The sequence below is a fragment of the Manis javanica genome, chromosome 6, assembly GCF_040802235.1.
Source record: "Manis javanica isolate MJ-LG chromosome 6, MJ_LKY, whole genome shotgun sequence".
Taxonomy (NCBI): Eukaryota; Metazoa; Chordata; class Mammalia; order Pholidota; family Manidae; genus Manis; species Manis javanica.
Genome location: NC_133161.1, coordinates 75,188 through 92,350, shown reverse-complemented (window position 1 = coordinate 92,350; position 17,163 = coordinate 75,188). Strand labels below are relative to the sequence as shown.

General features: G+C 44.0%; 1 protein-coding gene across 14 annotated transcripts in view; it reads left to right on the top strand.

Annotated features, from left to right (window-relative positions):
• The window catches only part of DYNC2I1 (dynein 2 intermediate chain 1), a 56,952-nt gene that overhangs the window by 9,307 nt on the left and 30,482 nt on the right, over positions 1 to 17,163 (top strand). For 5 of the 14 annotated variants that reach the window (XR_012132005.1, XM_073238104.1, XM_073238103.1 and 2 more), the window contains 5 exons: positions 357 to 918; positions 4,613 to 4,704; positions 6,621 to 6,929; positions 7,587 to 7,661; positions 16,853 to 16,908. Coding sequence is in view for 13 of the 14 variants with exons in the window: in XM_073238104.1 (XP_073094205.1) it covers positions 399 to 918; positions 4,613 to 4,704; positions 6,621 to 6,929; positions 7,587 to 7,661; positions 16,853 to 16,908 (1,052 nt within the window). In the remaining variant the exon portion in view is untranslated. Of the gene's footprint in view, positions 1 to 356; positions 919 to 4,612; positions 4,705 to 6,620; positions 6,930 to 7,586; positions 7,662 to 16,852; positions 16,909 to 17,163 lie in introns of those variants that run through there. The other 9 variants (XM_073238108.1, XM_073238110.1, XM_073238106.1 and 6 more) reach the window with 8 other exon arrangements.

The window sequence follows — 17,163 nt, the reverse complement described above, 5'->3', positions numbered from 1 at the left end:
GGTATGTGCATTTGTGAGGTTTCCATGTGTGTGTATATATGTGTGGTGTGTACATTTGTGTGTGGTCTCTGTGTACACATGTTTGCATGTGTGTGAGGCCTCTGGGTGTACATGTACATGCATGTGTGGTCTCTGTGTGTATGTGTGTGAGTACATTTGTCTGTGCAGTCGTGTGTGTTCGCATGTGTGGAGGGGGCTTGTGGTTGGATTGGAGGCTTCCTGAGAGTTTTATAAAGAGGGTCTTTGCTCCTTGAGTGGGACCCAGACAGTTCATGTCTCAGATTTAAAGCCCAGCCCAGTGTACTCTTCCTTTTCTTTTTAACCAGTGTGGAATTTTAGATTTGATTTGCCAACAGGTGTGAGGGTCTGCTAAGTGGGTGCCATGGCCAGCCGTAGAAATGCTACGTCTGACCCCCTTTCTGTTGGTTCTGAAAGGCTTGGTCCAGGCCCGCCTTGCTGGGCTGGCACACGGCTGGGGGTCTGTCCCTGGGTGTGACTGTGAGGGCCTGTCTCCTGCTCAGAACACACCATCAGGTGGTCCCATAGAGGAGAAGCACAGGGAATGGAAGCTGTCCAAGGAGTCAGGAGCGGACTCCCCCGAGTGCAGAGAGCACAAGCCCCAGGAGAGGACGGCTGGACAGGAAGGCCATGGTGCCAAGGAGCAGGCTCGTGGCGAGCGGCACAGGGACAAGCAACGGGAGAGGAGAAAGGACACCTGCGAGTGGGACAGAGAGAAGCTGAGAGAGAAGTCCTGGGAGCAGCACGCAGAAAAGCCCCGGAGCCGAGGAAAAGACAGGGACAGAAGCAAGGAGCCCCGGGCCCAGAGGGCGGAGCTCCGGCAGACGGCTGCCCCCCACAGCCTGCGGGGCCCGCAGCTCCTGGAGAGAGCGGAGCACAGGGTGCGGTCAGGTGCGTCAGGTGCGTGTGCAGCAGGGCCTGGGGTGGGATGTGGGCGTGTCCTCGGGAGTCACGGGAGTGTCCTGGGGGGCCTAAGTGCTGGCAGGTGGTGCGCAGCTGATGTGTCTGATCCTCTGCATTTTCCCATGAAGTAAAGGGCTCACAGTTTGGGGGCACTTCCTCTTTTCTACTGTTCACTCGTTTGTTTTGTTTTCTCTGGTGCTTTTCATAAATGTCCGAGTTCTGAGTTTGAAGCTGTGGCCCCTTTGAGTTCCACTGTTGTTTTCTTTTTGCTATTTTAGAAACTCACTTCATTCAATGAAAGCAGTAACATTTCTCCTTATTTACTAGAGTTTTGCTATTGAAACATTTCAGTTTTATTACATACAAATGTCAACCCTCAGTGTAAATAAAAATAATGCTCTTTGATAAAAAGACTTCATCAGAAGTACCATTTTTATTTCAGCACTATGTAATTATTATTTATCTCAATTCCTAGGAACTCTAAGGTAAAGGTGCATATCTTTTCCCCCCCATAATCGAAATATCTTCACTATTTTATTATTATACAAATAGTATATGCTTCTTATAAAAAATGTGAACTAGCCAACTTCAAAAGAAAAGAAGTATATGAGAAGGAATTGTGGCAGCTCTTGGAATCATGGGGAGCCAGGAGGGCCTGGATGTGGGTGGGACTGTTCCCTGGCGCCCACCACTCCCTCTGCTGCTGGGGCATCGCACGCCTCTGCAGACAGCCCCGGGGGAGGCTGGGAGCGTCGCCTCGTGCTCTGTTGGTTGGGGTGTATTTTAACTGCTGGTTAACAGGTTACCTGCCACTCGTTAAGTCTAACAGCAGCTACCTTACTCTCCATTGCCTCTTTTTAGGGTCATTATTTTGATGTTCTTCATATTTATTTCCAATCTTGTTGGTCCTCAGAACATTCTTTTCCGGTCGCCTCCCGATCTTGTTTCTCCCACGCACTATCGAGAGGGACGCACTGGGAAGATCGTGCACTTAGACCCCGACATCCCTTCCTCCTTCCTGGCTGCTCTTGTGTCTCCCTCATCCCCTCTGCATCTCCCCTTCTGTAAAACGGGCCCCTGTTCCGCACCACCTCGGTAGCTGCTCTCTGCCTTGGTGAATGTGTCCAGTCTCATGTTTTTTTTTTTTTACTCATTATACAGTTGTAGATTGATTTTATTCTTTTTTTTTGTTATCATTAATCTACAATTACATGAAGAACATTATGTTTACTAGGCTCCCCCGTTCACCAAGTCCCCCCGACAAACCCCATTACATTCACTGTCCATCAGTGTAGTAAGATGCTGTAGAATCACTACTTGTCTTCTGTGTTGCACAGCCCTCCCCGTGCCCCCCCTACATTATACACGCTAATCGTAATGCCCCCTTTCTTTTTCCCCACCCTTATCCCTCCCTTCCCACCTATCCTCCCCAGTCCCTTTCCCTTTGTTAACTGTTAGTCCATTCTTGGGTTCTGTGATTCTGCTGCTGTGTTGTACCTTCAGTTTTTCTTTATTTTTATACTCCACATATGAGTGAAATCATTTGATACTTGTCTTTCTCCGCCTGGCTTATTTCACTGAGCATAATACCCTCTAGCTCCATGTTGTTGCAAACGGTAGGATTTGTTTTCCTCTTATGGCTGAATGATATTCCATTGTGTCTATGTACCACATCTTCTTTGTCCATTCATCTACTGAGGGACACTTAGGTTGCTTCCATTTCTTGGCTATTGTAAATAGTGCTGTGATAAACATAGGGGTGAATCTGTCTTTTTCAAACTGGGCTACTGCATTCTTAGGGCAAATTCCTAGAAGTGGAATTCCTGGGTCAAATGGTATGACTATTTTGAGCTTTTTGAGGAACCTCCATACTGCTCTCCACATGGTTGAACTAATTTACATTCCCACCAGCAGTGTAGGAGGGTTCCCCTTTCTCCACAACCTCACCAACATGTGCTGTTGTTTGTCTTTTGGATGGTGGTGATCCTTATTGGTGTGAGGTGATATCTCATTGTGGTTTTAATGTGCATTTCTCTTATGATTAGCGATGTGGAGCATCTTTTCATGTGTCTGTTGGCCATCTGAATTTCTTCTCTGGAGAACTGTCTGTTCAGCTCCTCTGCCCATGTTTTAATTGGGTTATTTGCTCTTTGTTTGTTGAGGTGCATGAGCTCTTTATATATTTTGGATGTCAACCCTTTATTGGATCTGTCATTTATGAATATATTCTCCCATACTGTAGGGTACCTTTTTGTTCTATTGATGGTATCCTTTGCTATACAGAAGCTTTTCAGCTTGATATAGTCCCACTTGTTCATTTTTGCCTTTGTTTCCCTTTCCCGGGGAGATATGTTCATGAAGAAGTCGCTAATGTTTATGTCCAAGAGATGTTTGCCTATGTTTTTTTCTAGGAGTTTTATGGTTTCATGACTTACATTCAGGTATTTGATCCATTTCGAATTTACTTTTGTGTAGGGGGTTAGACAGTGATCCAGTTTCGTTCTCTTACATGTAGCTGTCTAGTTTTGCCAGCACCATCTGTTGAACAGACTGTCATTTCCCCATTGTATGTCCATGGCTCCTTTATCGTATATTAATTGACCATATATGTTTGGGTTAATGTCTGGAGTCTCCAGTCTCATGGTTTTAAATACCATTATCTGTTCCTGATTTCCAAGTTTTGATTCCCAGCTGGGCCTCATCCCTGTCTGGGCTTGTATGTCCTCCTGTACTTGCTCTCTGATAATGTTGCAAACTTAATGCCCTTCAAGATGAACTTCTGGGAGCTCCGAGACACCTACTTCTCACAGCCTTCCCTGTCTCAGCAGACGGCACCTGCGTCCTTCCCTTCCTCAGGTGGGAAAACCTGGGAATCACCCCAACCCTATTCTGTCTCTTCATCCCATTTTTTGATCCATGGTACTCCTGGCTATTAGAAGAGTGGTCAGTGCTCAGTCAGTGCTTTTTGAATGAATGAACTTTGTTTCAGTGATCTCTGAAAGTTAAATTTTGTCCTCATCTTTAAAAACATTGATTCTCTTAGTTTAAGCCTAATGACTTTTTCTGCATATTTGAAAGTACAGGCTGAGTTTCCACCACTGGGTGGTACTGTGGGTATCAGCAATGGTCGTGTATGGCTCTTCTGGGTCCCTCCTGGCAGGGAGAAAGTGAAGACTGTAGGTGGGGCCCTGGGCCCCCCCTCCTGCTGTGCCCTCAGTGGTGGGCCCCAGAGGCAAGGCATGGGGCGCCTGGTGTGGTTCTGAAGTTCATCCCTGAGGCGACGTTTACTTCTTTGAAGCTCGGCCCTTGGCAGAAACGTCTGCTCAGCTGGACAGGCTCTTCTCAGACATGGGGCCCTGCTTCCCAGTGCCTCTGCCAGCTCTGTGAGCTCCGGTGACCTTTTGTTCTGTCTGGTGCACCTCTTGAGTTTCCAGGGGTTAGTCTGACATTTTTTGGGTTGCCTCAGTGGCAGTTGCCATTGATGTCCCTCTCTACTACATTTTAGGGTCAGATTCTAGAACTTCCCATTCTTGGGGATTGGAGGATGTGTTTTAATTGAAGAATATCTTTTCATGTGTGTTAATATATACTGTGTAGTAATGTGGTACATACAGTAAAGACCAGCAAGAGGTTAGATGATCTTTTTCATGTGCTCATTTGCGAATGTTAAAAATATGTTTTATTTTTGTAGTTAGTAAAGTACGAACTGAAGAGAATGAGAACGTAGAGGAAGACCCCAAAAGAGGAGACAGAGAGAGAGAATGGAGATACCGGGAGAGGAAGGTGGGCCATGGGCCGGCATTGGGCTCTCAGGGCTGCTGGGTGGAGGGGGGGCATGTTCTCTGGGGAGGCCTGGAAAGGCTTTGTAAAACAGAATTCCAGGCCTGAGAAGCTCTTGGCCCCATGGCACTCAGTTATTTTTCTTTGGTCAAGTATTTTTCTGTGATTCCAAGAGCAATACTTTGTCATTTTGGAAAATTTAGGAAATAATAAGAAGAAACAAAAACGAATCCCAGCCCAGAGACAATTACTGATAATGTGTAGGTATATGTCCTAGCAGGTTCATGTATATATATTTCTAAGTATGTATATGTCTATGTACACATACACCATTTTTCTTAAATTAGATTTTTGCTGTTTTATAAACTTTAAGTACATTTTGAGCATTCTTCCAAGTCATCATATTTCTCTATAATATTATTCTTGTGGCTGCATAATTATAATATTCAATGATATGGATGTATTACAGTTTTCTTGACACATCTGCTTTTTTTGGATGCTTAGATTGCTTCTGAATTTTTTATTATAAAGACATCCATGGGATAAAGTTTGGTATTTATCATAAGTATTTCCATATGATTAATTTCTGGAAATGAACTTGCCAGCTTAAGGTGAATGTAAACTTACCCCACTTGCTTTCCATGAAAGCTGTAATTATTTTATCATTAGAGTGTGATTCCCCAGGTCCTAACCAGCAATTGGGCATTATAATTTCTAATCTCTGCTCACTTGATTCAGAAGAAAAGGACTTTCTGAGCATTTGGTAAAGGTTCCTGCCCTGCTGTTACCACTGGTGCACATTTTCTTCCTGCCCCAGGACCCCGTCTTGTTGGTTTTAAGGGTGCTTTAAAGGTAGGCTCCCTGCTGCACATCCTACTGCCATTCTCCATTTTGAATTTTATTTGTGGAATCTTTGTTTTTGTAAGTATGTTTAAAATTATGAAGTAGCCAGGTCTGTCTTTCATTATTTCTGATGTAATGTATACACAGCCCTTTCCCCACACCAGTGTTAAGTAAACAGTCACCTGTGTTTTGTTCTGAGTACATAACTTTTTTTACCACTTAAATCTTTAACCTCCACAGAATTTATTTTGGTGCGGGCTTGTGTTGGTAATCTCACTTAACAGCCGAGGAGTTTTGTCAGGGGCTTGGCACCATGTTTTCTGTAGGAAGATCACCCTGGCAGCTGAGCAGAGCAGGTGGGAGTTGGGTGGCGGGAATAGGGACCAGGATGCACTGAGCCTAGCGGGCACCTCTGGCTGGAGTGGGAGTGGCTGCCTGGGTGTGAGTGGAGGAGTCCTGAGTGGCAGGCAGCACAGTGCGGTTTGAGGTTCTGCTGGGCAGGACTGGGTCTGAGCCAGGTGTTGCACAGGCGAGCGTGGCCCTGCGCTGGACCTCTCCAGTTAATACCCAGCACTCATAGTGGTTTTGGGGGTCAGACATGACTAAATGGTGGTGCCTGGTTTAGAAATCTCCCTGTGGGTGGGAAGCAGACGTGGAGCTTCCCAGCAGAGAGGCTGGAGGGACATGCTGCTCGTGAAGCATGTCCTCTGGAGAGGTCCCTGGACTCCCCAGGAGGAGTGTGTGGGCTGTGGAGTCCAGGAGTTGGGGACCAGGTCATGGGGCAGGGTGAACCATGCAGAGTCCCATGTGCCGTGTGAGGAATCAGGATGCTGTCCCCCATTTGGGCGAGGGTGCCTGGCAGAGTTGCTGCTGTGTGGTAGGGCGGGGTGGGTGCAGCATCTTCAGGGGGGGCAGTGGGCTTCTCCTGTGCATCAGCAGAGCAAGCTTTTGGGAAGGAGCTGCAGCAGGATGGAGGAAGGAGGGGCAGTGCTGGTCCCCACCATCACCGCAACACGCGTGAAGCGCTGCGTGCCTGCCTATGTGCTCACATGCTTGTCCCTGTGTCGTGTCCACAGCTGCAGTACAGTGACAGTAAAGACAACCCTCTCAAGTACTGGCTTTATAAGGAAGAAGGTGAGAGAAGACATAGGAAGCAGAAAGAGCCAGATCGAGAAAGGAAGCATCAAGAAAAAAGCAGCACAAGAGAAAGAAGAGAAAAGCATCCAAAAGAAAAAAACAGTTCATTTCCTGACAAGGAAGTGGCAGAGCGGAGTAGAGAGAAACGCCGTAAGGAAGGCTTCCACTTGGGTGATGAGAAGCACCAGGGCCACATGGACAGAAGAGACAGGCCCTTGGGAAAGGAGCACAGGACAGGGGAGCCCAAGGTACTGTTTTCTGATGGTCACTGCCTTTGTGGTTGCCCTGAGACCCAGAGGTCGTCTTCATGCAGCCAAATGATTAGACTTGTCACCTAAAAGTAGTAACCTTGGTAAAAATGTGATTCAAGTCTGTACTGTTGACCTTTGAGCAGCACAGTTTGAAGTGTATGGGTCCACTTATATGTGGATTTTTAACTGGGGTGGTGGGGTCGGTGCCCATAACTCCTGTGTTGATCAAGGGTCAGCTGTACATGAAATCAACATGGGATGATTACTGACCTTCTAGGGAACAGGCAGTCTAAGGGTGTGATTATATTACAGACACACTTGTAACATATTCAGAAATCTATATAAAATTTTGAATTTAACATTAAAAAGGCAGCTGACATTTTTACAAGACGAAATTAAGTGAATAATTTAGTAAAATGTTCACCAGAATTGGTAGTATGTTTGCAAAAAAAAAAGAATACAAAATTTAAACTATTTATTTCAAAGGATCTAATTTTCCTCCATGTATACTTATGTGATTACTGTAATTGCTTAATATTTTCCTATACTGATTTTAGTATCTTTGGTTCTCATATACACTTCCTGCTGTGGTGTTTTTCTGGACTCTGAAGTGAAACAGTTCTTTTCTCCACTTTTTTGGTGTTGTTCCCTCAGGTGGAAGCGAAGCAAAGGTCAGGCCCTCGGGGGCAGAGACTGGCACCTCTGACTGGCTGGTGCACGTCCGGGGAGGTGCGTGTGTTTGCTGAGGAACGGTTCTGTGTTCTGGAATTCTGAAATGTCTTTGCGGTAGTTGCCTGGCCTCGGGACTGTCTCACTGGCTCTGCACTGTGACAGGGGATATATGAGCTGAGTGTCTGCGACGCCCAGTGCCTGTGCCTTACCTTTGCTCACAGAAGGACTGTGGCAGCACACTGCCCCCCTTTTGGATTAGAATGCAGGTTGTTTCTCAGCAGTTTTTAACAGTGCCCGCTTGGTCCATGTACGCGCACACAAGGGTTTCCCTGGGATCCACCCAGCGGCATGTCTGCATTCCTAACCATGGACTTGCTGCTGACAGGCTCTGGGAGGCAGCAACTGAGAGCAAGACCCTCACAGAGAGGCATTCTGCTGTCTTTTAAATCTCTTTCCCTGGATCCGAACCCTTTCAGTGTTTTCCCCAGCATTTTATTATGAATGTGTTCAAACACAGAGCAAAGCTGGTAGAACTGCACCACCTGGTTCCCACCACTGTTGTCAGGATGGCCTGTTTTACCACCCCCAGATCAAGTGTAGTTACTAGAAAAGACATCTTAGTTCCCCCAGAAATACCTTTCCAAGGCTTATCGCTGTGTCCACATTTAGCTTTTATTAAGGGCAACTTTGAGGAGGGTCCCCCGTTTTATAAAACCAGTGACTCCAGCGGTGTGCCCCCATGGGGGTGAGCCTATCATTCAGGAAAAGGGCTCTGCCAGCTGACTGGCTTCCTTCTTTAGACAATGTGTTCCTATTCATTGAGTGACTGCTGTTCTAGCTGCTGAGGTCACCGCTGTGAACAAAGTTTTTTGGTTTCATGGGGCTTACATTCCATCGGCGAAGCCACATGATAGGGAAGTAAACAAATGAGTATATAATAGTGAACACGATAGAATTAACATTTTTCTTTGTGTTGACCTTGCGTATACCTTTCAGTTTGGTTGTTGTGTTAGCCTGGTGACTGGTAAAATTACCGTGAGGTGCCGTAAAGTGCCAGGAGCACTATTAGCGATTATGCCAGGACTCTGCCCTGGAGGTATGTTCTGCTTGGCCACCTGCACCCTCTGTGATTTCTGATCCTTTATTTTCACTGTGAGTTTCCTATCATGTGCCTCCTCCAGTTTCCCTTAGAGACAGAGGGAATGACTCAGCACAGTGAATATGACAAGTGTCTGGTGAAGGCCTCTGACTGAGAAGGCTTCTGTAATAGAATGTGTGGTGCCGTCCCTCTGCTGGGCCCTGGTCATGCCTCCATCTGCTCCGGGGCGAGTGGCTGCCCCTGTGTCTGTGGACATCCTCACCAGCCCACGCGGCTTGGAAACCAAGCTCCTGCTGTGGCTCTGCTGGCTGGTGCTGCTGCCTCCCCCGTGTCCTGGGGATTCAGCTCGTGGGATTGGCAATCCCGGGCCCTCAACTGGGCACATCACCTGGCTGCACATGCAGCCTGTCCGGCCTCTGCCTTGGGCCCAGGCACCTCCAGTGCATGCCCTCTTCTCTTCCCTTTGGTTTCTTACAATTGATTACTTTCTCTCCTTCTCCTTTATATCTAGGTAGTCATTAAATCATAATTTTTTCCTGTCTAGCACTACTGATTTCATTCTCCATTCCAACCAGTTTTTATAGACTGACGCCAGGCTATTCTTCCTGTTAAACATACAATTATACTTTTTCTTACTAATTTTGGAAAGAATTTTAAATACAGGAAGAATAAAAAACAAAACCAAAAACTTACCCAGGATCCCAGATTCAAAGAAAATGCATTTTGTGATAAGTAGGTATACTTCCCTGTATGTAAATGAGCTTTCTAAAAGTGCAAAACTGGAATCACGCTATTTTTTCTCCTTATTCTGGGAAATACTTTTAATACTGGAATATTTAATAATTGTCTGGTATTCTATCATGTGGTCATAACCTCATATATTTAACAAGTAACGTAATACTGAACATTCAGGTTACTAATATTTTTTGTAATTATATATTATTCTGTCATAAACAGGTTGAAAATCTTAATACATATGTTTGATTGTTTTCTAGGAATAATTCTAGAAGTAGAATTCATAGGTCAAAGAGAGGATTTGCATATTCCTAGCTCCTTTCAAGGCTTTTGGTGCATGTGTAATTGCCCTCCTAACTGGCCTTCTTCATGGGTGATTTAGTCCTGCCATTTTTCTGCTTTGCACCTGTGGACCAATGCCCATGTGGTCAGCTTCTCTGCCCTAGGGAGCACCCTCCTCTTGGCCGTGTCTCCTGGCGTCTCCACCTGTCAAGGAGTGGCTTCTTGCCCCTCCCTTCACTCAGGCTTCCCCCCAGTGCCTACTTAATGAAAGCCTCCTTTTTTAAACAACCTACCTACATATGCTGATTTACAGTTTAACAGTTTTATTTTTTTTTTTGTATTTTATTTATTTTTTATTTTAGTTTTTTTTATTTTGTTATCATTAATCTACAATTACAGAAAGAACATTATGTTTACTAGGTTCCCCCCTTCACCAAGTCCCCTCCACATACCCCTTCACAGTCACTGTCCATCTGTGTAGTAAGATGCTGTAAAATCACTACTTGTCTTCTCTGTGTTGCACAGCCCTCCCTGTGCCCCCCACGCACTATACATGCTAATCGTAATGCCCTCTTTCTTTTTCCCCGCCCTTATCCCTCCCTTCCCACACATCGTCCCAGTCCCTTTCCCTTTGGTAACTATTAGTCCATTCTTGGGTTCTGTGATTCTGCTGCTGTTTTGTTCCTTCAGTTTTCCTTTGTTCTTATACTCCACATATGAGTGAAATCATTTGGTACTTGTCTTTCTCTGCCTGGCTTATTTCACTGAGCATAATACCCTCTAGCTCCATCCATGTTGTTGTGAATGGTAGGATCTGTTTTTTTCTTATGGCTGCATAATATTCCATTGTGTATATGTACCACATCTTCTTTATCTATTCATCTACTGATGGACATTTAGGTTGCTTCCATATCTTGGCTATTGTAAATAGTGCAGCGATAAACATAGGGGTGCATCTGTCTTTTTCAAACTGGGCTACTGCATTCTTAGGGTAAATTCCTAGAAGTGGAATTCCTGGATCAAATGGTATTTCTATTTTGAGCATTCTGAGGAACCTCCATACTGCTTTCCACAATGGTTGAACTAATTTACATTCCCACCAGCAGTGTAGGAGGGTTCCCCTTTGTCCACACCCTTGCCAAATTTTGTTGTTGTCTGTCTTTTTGATAATGGCAATCCTTACTGTTGTGAGGTGATACCTCATTGTGGTTTTAATTTGCATTTCTCTGATGACAAGCGATGTGGAGCATCTTTTCATGTGTCTGTTGGCCATCTGAATTTCTTCTCTGGAGAACTGTCTGTTCAGCTCCTCTGCCCATGTTTTAATTGGGTTATTTGCTTTTGTTTGTTGAGGTGTGTGAGCTCTTTATATATTTTGGATGTCAATCCTTTATCAGATCTGTCATTTATGAATATATTCTCCCATACTGTAGGATACCTTTTTGTTCTATTGATGGTGTCCTTTGCTGTACAGAAGCTTTTTAGCTTGATATAGTCTCACTTGTTCAGTTTTGCCTTTGTTTCCCTTTCCCGGGGAGATATGTTCATGAAGAAGTTGCTCATGTTTATGTCCAAGAGATGTTTGCCTATGTTTTTTTCTAGGAGTTTTATGGTTTCATGACTTACATTCAGGTCTTTGATCCATTTGGAGTTTACTTTTGTGTAAGGGGTTAGACAGTGATCCAGTTTGATTCTCTTACATGTAGCTGTCCAGTTTTGCCAGCACCATCTGTTGAAGAGACTGTCATTTCCCCATTGTATGTCCATGGCTCCTTTATCATATATTAATTGGCCATATATGTTTGGGTTAATGTCTGGGAGTCTCTGTTCTGTTCCACTGGTTTGTGGCTCTTTTCTTGTGCCAGTACAAAATTGTCTTGATTACTGTGGCTTTGTAGTAGAGCTTGAAGTTGGGGAGCAAGATCCCCCCCACTTTATTCTCCATTCTCAGGATTGCTATGGCTATTTGGGGTCTTTGGCAGTTCCATATGAATTTTTTAACTATTTCTTCCAGTTCATTGAAGAATGCTGTTGGTAATTTGATAGGGATTGCATCGAATCTGTATATTGCTTGGGCAGGATGGCCATTTTGACAATATTAATTCTTCCCAGCCAGGAGCATGGGATGAGTTTCCATTTGTTAGTGTCCTCTTTAATTTCTCTTAAGAGTGTCTTGTAGTTTTCAGGGTATAGGTCTTTCACTTCCTTGGTTAGGTTTATTCCTAGGTATTTTATTCTTTTTGATGCAATTGTGAATGGAATTGTTTTCCTGATTTCTCTTTCTATTAGTTCATTGTTAGTGTATAGGAAAGCCACAGGTTTCTGTGTGTTAATTTTGTATCCTACAACTTTGCTGTATTCCAATATCAGTTCTAGTAGTTTTGCAGTGGAGTCTTTAGGGTTTTTTATGTACAATATCATGTAATCTGCAAATAGTGACAGTTTAACTTCTTCTTTACCAATCTGGATTCCTTGTATTTCTTTGTTTTGTCTAATTGCTGTGGCTAGGATCTCCAGTACTATGTTGAATAACAGTGGGGAGAGTGGGCATCCCTGTTTTTTTCCCGATCTCAGAGGAAAAGCTTTAAGCCTCTCGCTGTTCAGTATGATGTTAGCTGTGGGTTTATCATATATGGCCTTTATTATGTTGAGCTACTTGCCCTCTATGCCCATTTTGTTGAGAGTTTTTATCATGAATGGATGTTGAATTTTGTCAAATGCTTTTTCAGCATCTATGGAGATGATCATGTGGTTTTTGTCTTTCTTTTTGTTGATGTGGTGATGATGTTGATGGATTTTCATGTGTTGTACCATCCTTGCATCCCTGGGATGAATCCCACTTGGTTGTGGTGTATATGATCCTCTTGATGTATTTTTGAATTTGGTTTGCTAATATTTTGTTCAGTATTTTTGCATGTACGTTCATCAGGGATATTGGTCTGTAGTTTTCTTTTTTGGTGGGGTCTTTGCCTGGTTTTGGTATTAGGGTAATGTTGGCTTCATAGAATGAGTTTGGGAGTATTCCCTCCTCTTCTATTTTTTGGAAAACTTTAAGGAGAATGGGTGTTATGTCTTCTCTGTATGTCTGATAAAATTCTGAGGTAAATCCATCTGGCCCGGGGGTTTTGTTCTTGGGTAGTTTTTTGATTACTGCTTCAATTTCATTGCTAGTAATCGGTCTGTTTAGATTTTCTGTTTCTTTCTGGGTCAGTCTTGGAAGGTTGTATTTTTCTAGGAAGTTGTCCATTTCTCCTAGGTTTTCCAGCTTGTTAGCATACAGGTTTTCATAGTATTCTCTAATAATTCTTTGTATTTCTGTGGGGTCCCTTGTGATTTTTCCTTTCTCGTTTCTGATTCTGTTGATGTGTGTTGATTCTCTTTTTCTCTTAATAAGTCTGGCTAGAGGCTTATCTATTTTGTTTATTCTCTCAAAGAACCAGCTCTTGGTTTCATTGATTTTTTCTATTGTTTTATTCTTCTCAATTTTATTTATTTCTTCTCTGATCTTTATTATGTCCCTCCTTCTGCTGATTTTAGGCCTCATTTGTTCTTCTTTTTCCAATTTCGAGAATTGCGACGTTAGACTATTCATTTGGGATTGTTCTTCCTTCTTCAAGTGTGCCTGGATTGCTATGTTCTTTCCTCTTAAGACTGCTTTCACTGCGTCCCACAGAAGTTGGGGCTTTGTGTTGTTGTTGTCATTTGTGTCCATATATTGCTGGGTCTCCATTTTAATTTGCTCATGTATCCATTGATTATTTAGGAGCATGTTGTTAAGCCTCCATGTGTTTGTGAGCCTTTTTGCTTTCTTTGTACAGTTTATTTCTAGTTTTATACCTTTGTGATCTGAAAAGTTGGTTGGTAGGATTTCAGTCTTTTGGAATTTACTGAGGCTCTTTTTGTGGGCTAGTATGTGGTCTATTCTGGAGAATGTTCCATGTGCACTTTAGAAGAATGTGTATCCTGTTGCTTTTGGATGTAGAGTTCTATAGATGTCTATTAGGTCCATCTGTTCTAGTGTGTTGTTCAGTGCCTCTGTGTCCTTACTTATTTTCTGTCTGGTGGATCTGTCCTTTGGAGTGAGTGGTGTGTTGAAGTCTCCCAAAATGAATGCATTGCATTCTATTTCCTCCTTTAATTCTGTTAGTATTTGTTACGCATACATTGGTGCTCCTGTATTGGGTGCATAAATGTTTATAATGGTTATATCCTCTTGTTGGACTGAGCCCTTTATCATTATATATATAATGTCCTTCTTTATCTCTTGTTACTTTCTTTATTTTGAAGTCTATTTTGTCTGATACTAGTATTGCAACACCTGCTTTCTTCTCTCTGTTGTTTGCATGAAATATCTTTCTCCATCCCTTGACTTTTAATCTGTGCATGTCTTTGGGTTTGAGGTGAGTCTCTTGTAAGCAGCATATAGATGGGTCTTGCTTTTTTATCCATTCTGTTACTCTGTGTCTTTTGATTGGTGCATTCATTCCGTTTACATTTAGGGTGATTATTGAAAGATATGTACTTATTGCCATTGCAGGCTTTAGATTCATGGTTACCAAAGGTTCAAGGTTAGCTTGTTTACTACCTTCTGTCTGACCTCACTCACTTATTGAGCTGTTATAAACACAGTCTGATGATTATTTCTTTCCCTTCTTTTTCCTCCTCCTCCATTCTTCATATGTTGGGTGTTCTGTTATGTGCTCTTTTTAGGAGTGCTCCCATCTAGAGCAGTCCCTCTAAGATACCCTGTAGAGGTGGTTTGTTGGAGGCAAATTCCCTCAACTTTTGCTTGTCTGGGAATTGTTTAATCCCTCCTTCATATTTAAATGATAATCATGCTGGATACAGTATCCTTGGTTCAAGGCCCTTCTGTTTCATTGCATTGAATATATCATGCCATTCTCTTCTGGCCTGTAAGGTTTCTGTTGAGAAGTCTGATGACAGCCTGATGGGTTTTCCTTTGTAGGTGTCCTTTTTTCTCTCTCTGGCTGCCTTTAATACTCTGTCCTTGTCCTTGATCTTTGCCATTTTAATTATTATGTATCTTGGTGTTGTCCTCTTTGGGTTCCATCTCTCAGGAGTTCTGTGTGCCTCTGTAGTTTGAGCAACTATTTCCTCCCCAAGTTTGGGGAAGTTCTCAGCAATTATTTCTTCAAAGACACTTTCTATCCCCTTTTCTCTCTCTTCTTCCTCTGGTAACCCTATAATGCGGATATTTTTCCTTTCGTATTGGTCACACCATTCTCTTAATATTGTTTCATTCCTGGAGATCCTTTTATCTCTCTCTGCATCAGCTTCTATGTGTTCCTGTTCTCTGGTTTCTATTCCATCAGTGGCCTATTGCATTTTATCCATTCTGCTTATAAATCCTTCCAGAGTTTGTTTCACTTCATGTAATCTCCCTCTGGACGTCATCCCTTAGCTCTTGTATATTTCTCTGCAGCTCTGTCAGCATGTTTATGATTTTTATTTTGAATTCTTTTTCAGGGAGACTGGTTAGGTCTGCCTCTACAGATCCTTTCTCAGGTGTTGTTTGAACTATCTTTGACTGGACTAAATTTTTTTGCCTTTTCATGGTGATAGCGGTGGCTGTAGGCAGGTTGCGGGTGTGTCAGCTGGGAGAAGAAAGTCCTTTCCTGCTTGCTGGATGCCTTGCCCTTCTCCACTGCCTGTGACGGTTACCCTCACTCCTGGAGCAGCCACCGGGTTAGTCCCCTAAGCTGCTGTGGGCGCAGTGTCCATCAGAGCAGCGCGGAGCCCTGTGGGGAGTGGCAGGCATGCCAGGTGCACTCCTCCGTGCTAGCAGCACCCCTGCCAGGCAGCTGTGTGGCAACAGCAGCCTTTGGGTCTGGCCCAGGTGGCTGTGTGTTGGGCTGGGATTCTGGTCGGCTGCTGGGAGCGCGACTGCTCCATCTGGCTCCGCTGCAGGTGCGCATGGGGCTCTTCCATGCAGGCCTCTACCGGGCTCCTCTGGCTTCACTGCCACCAGTGTGAGCGAGCCGTGCCCAGACTGTTCGGTCGCGCCTCTGTGGGTTAGCACAAGCCTCTCCTGCGGCGCACGGATCTGCTCCTGGTCCCTTCTGGCGCTGCCATCCCCGGCACGCGCTGCCACTGTCCCGCTACTGGGCCCGTGTGTTGGGGTCCGCGCCAGTTGGAGGAATGACTGGCAGGCTGCTTAGTGTCGTGAGGGGCTTCAGAGCTGCACTGCCTCCCTGGGGTTTAGGGCGCCTAAGTTTCCCCGGTATTCCCAGCTGCTGGGACAACTTCGTCCAGCTATGGGGTCCCTGTCTCTTTATGAATTGCAGAAAGCACTCATTTTTCTTTTGTCTCAGGGGCACTGGTTGCGGGGATCTGCCCACAGGTTTTGCTTTACCGTTTCTCTAATATCCAGCACCCTGTGCACCTTGTGTCTGCGTTCCGGGTGCGGATTTCTAGAGCTGGTTGTTTAGCAGTCCTGGGCTTTTACTCCCTCCCCGTTCTGATTCCTTTCTTCCTGCTGGGTTTTGGGGTGGGGCAGTGTTCGGGTCCCACCTGGCTGCAGCTTGTATCTTACCCCCTTTGTGTGATGCTGAGTTCTCACAGATGTAGATGTATCCTGGCTGTTGTACTACATCCACTGGTGTCTCTTTTAGGAATAGTTGTATTTATTGTATTTTCATAAATATATATATATGTTTTGGGGAGGAGATTTCCTCTGAACTACTCACGCTGCCATCTTCCTGTGATCCCCCCAATTTAATGGTTTTAATTTAATTTTTTAAAATTCACTTAATTCAGGAGAAGATAGTTGAAATCTTTTTTCTATAGGTGCATATGGATTTGTGAAATAGCCACATTCCATATGTTTGAAATCTTATAATTTTAAGCAGAGTAAGGAACTAGGCAGATTTATTTGAAAATAAAATGAAATTGTAAGTGTACAATTTTTTACTTTCTGAGGTAATACACAGCCACTGTGTTCACCCCCTACATCACCCACCTTACTGAAGCGAGCTGGTGCAGGCAGTGCGTTTAAGAACTTGTAGTGTAGCTGCTGTTAAGTTGTGACTTGTGCTTATTTTACAGTATTTGTTCATTACGGTTAATTCTGGTCACACACCAATCAATGGTTCTGAATTTTTTTGTTTGACAGAACGGTGATCACAGGAATCAAGGAGCAAGTTCTGGGAGAGATGCGAGCAGCAGCCAGTAAGGAGGATGCATTACAAACAGCCCAGTTCTCATAGAACATTTTAAAGGGAACTTTTCCTACTGGGCCTCATTTACAGCCTGTAAATGAGAATAAATTAGAGATAGACTTCATTTACTCTAGATGTGACCCCTCCGGATACATTCTAGGGGAGCTTGGGAACACTTTAACTTATCAGCCCTCTTTGCCTTTTTTACACTGGCTCTAGAAAATTGGAACATGCGTCTTCACCTTGGGGAGTAAGTCTTTTGGGA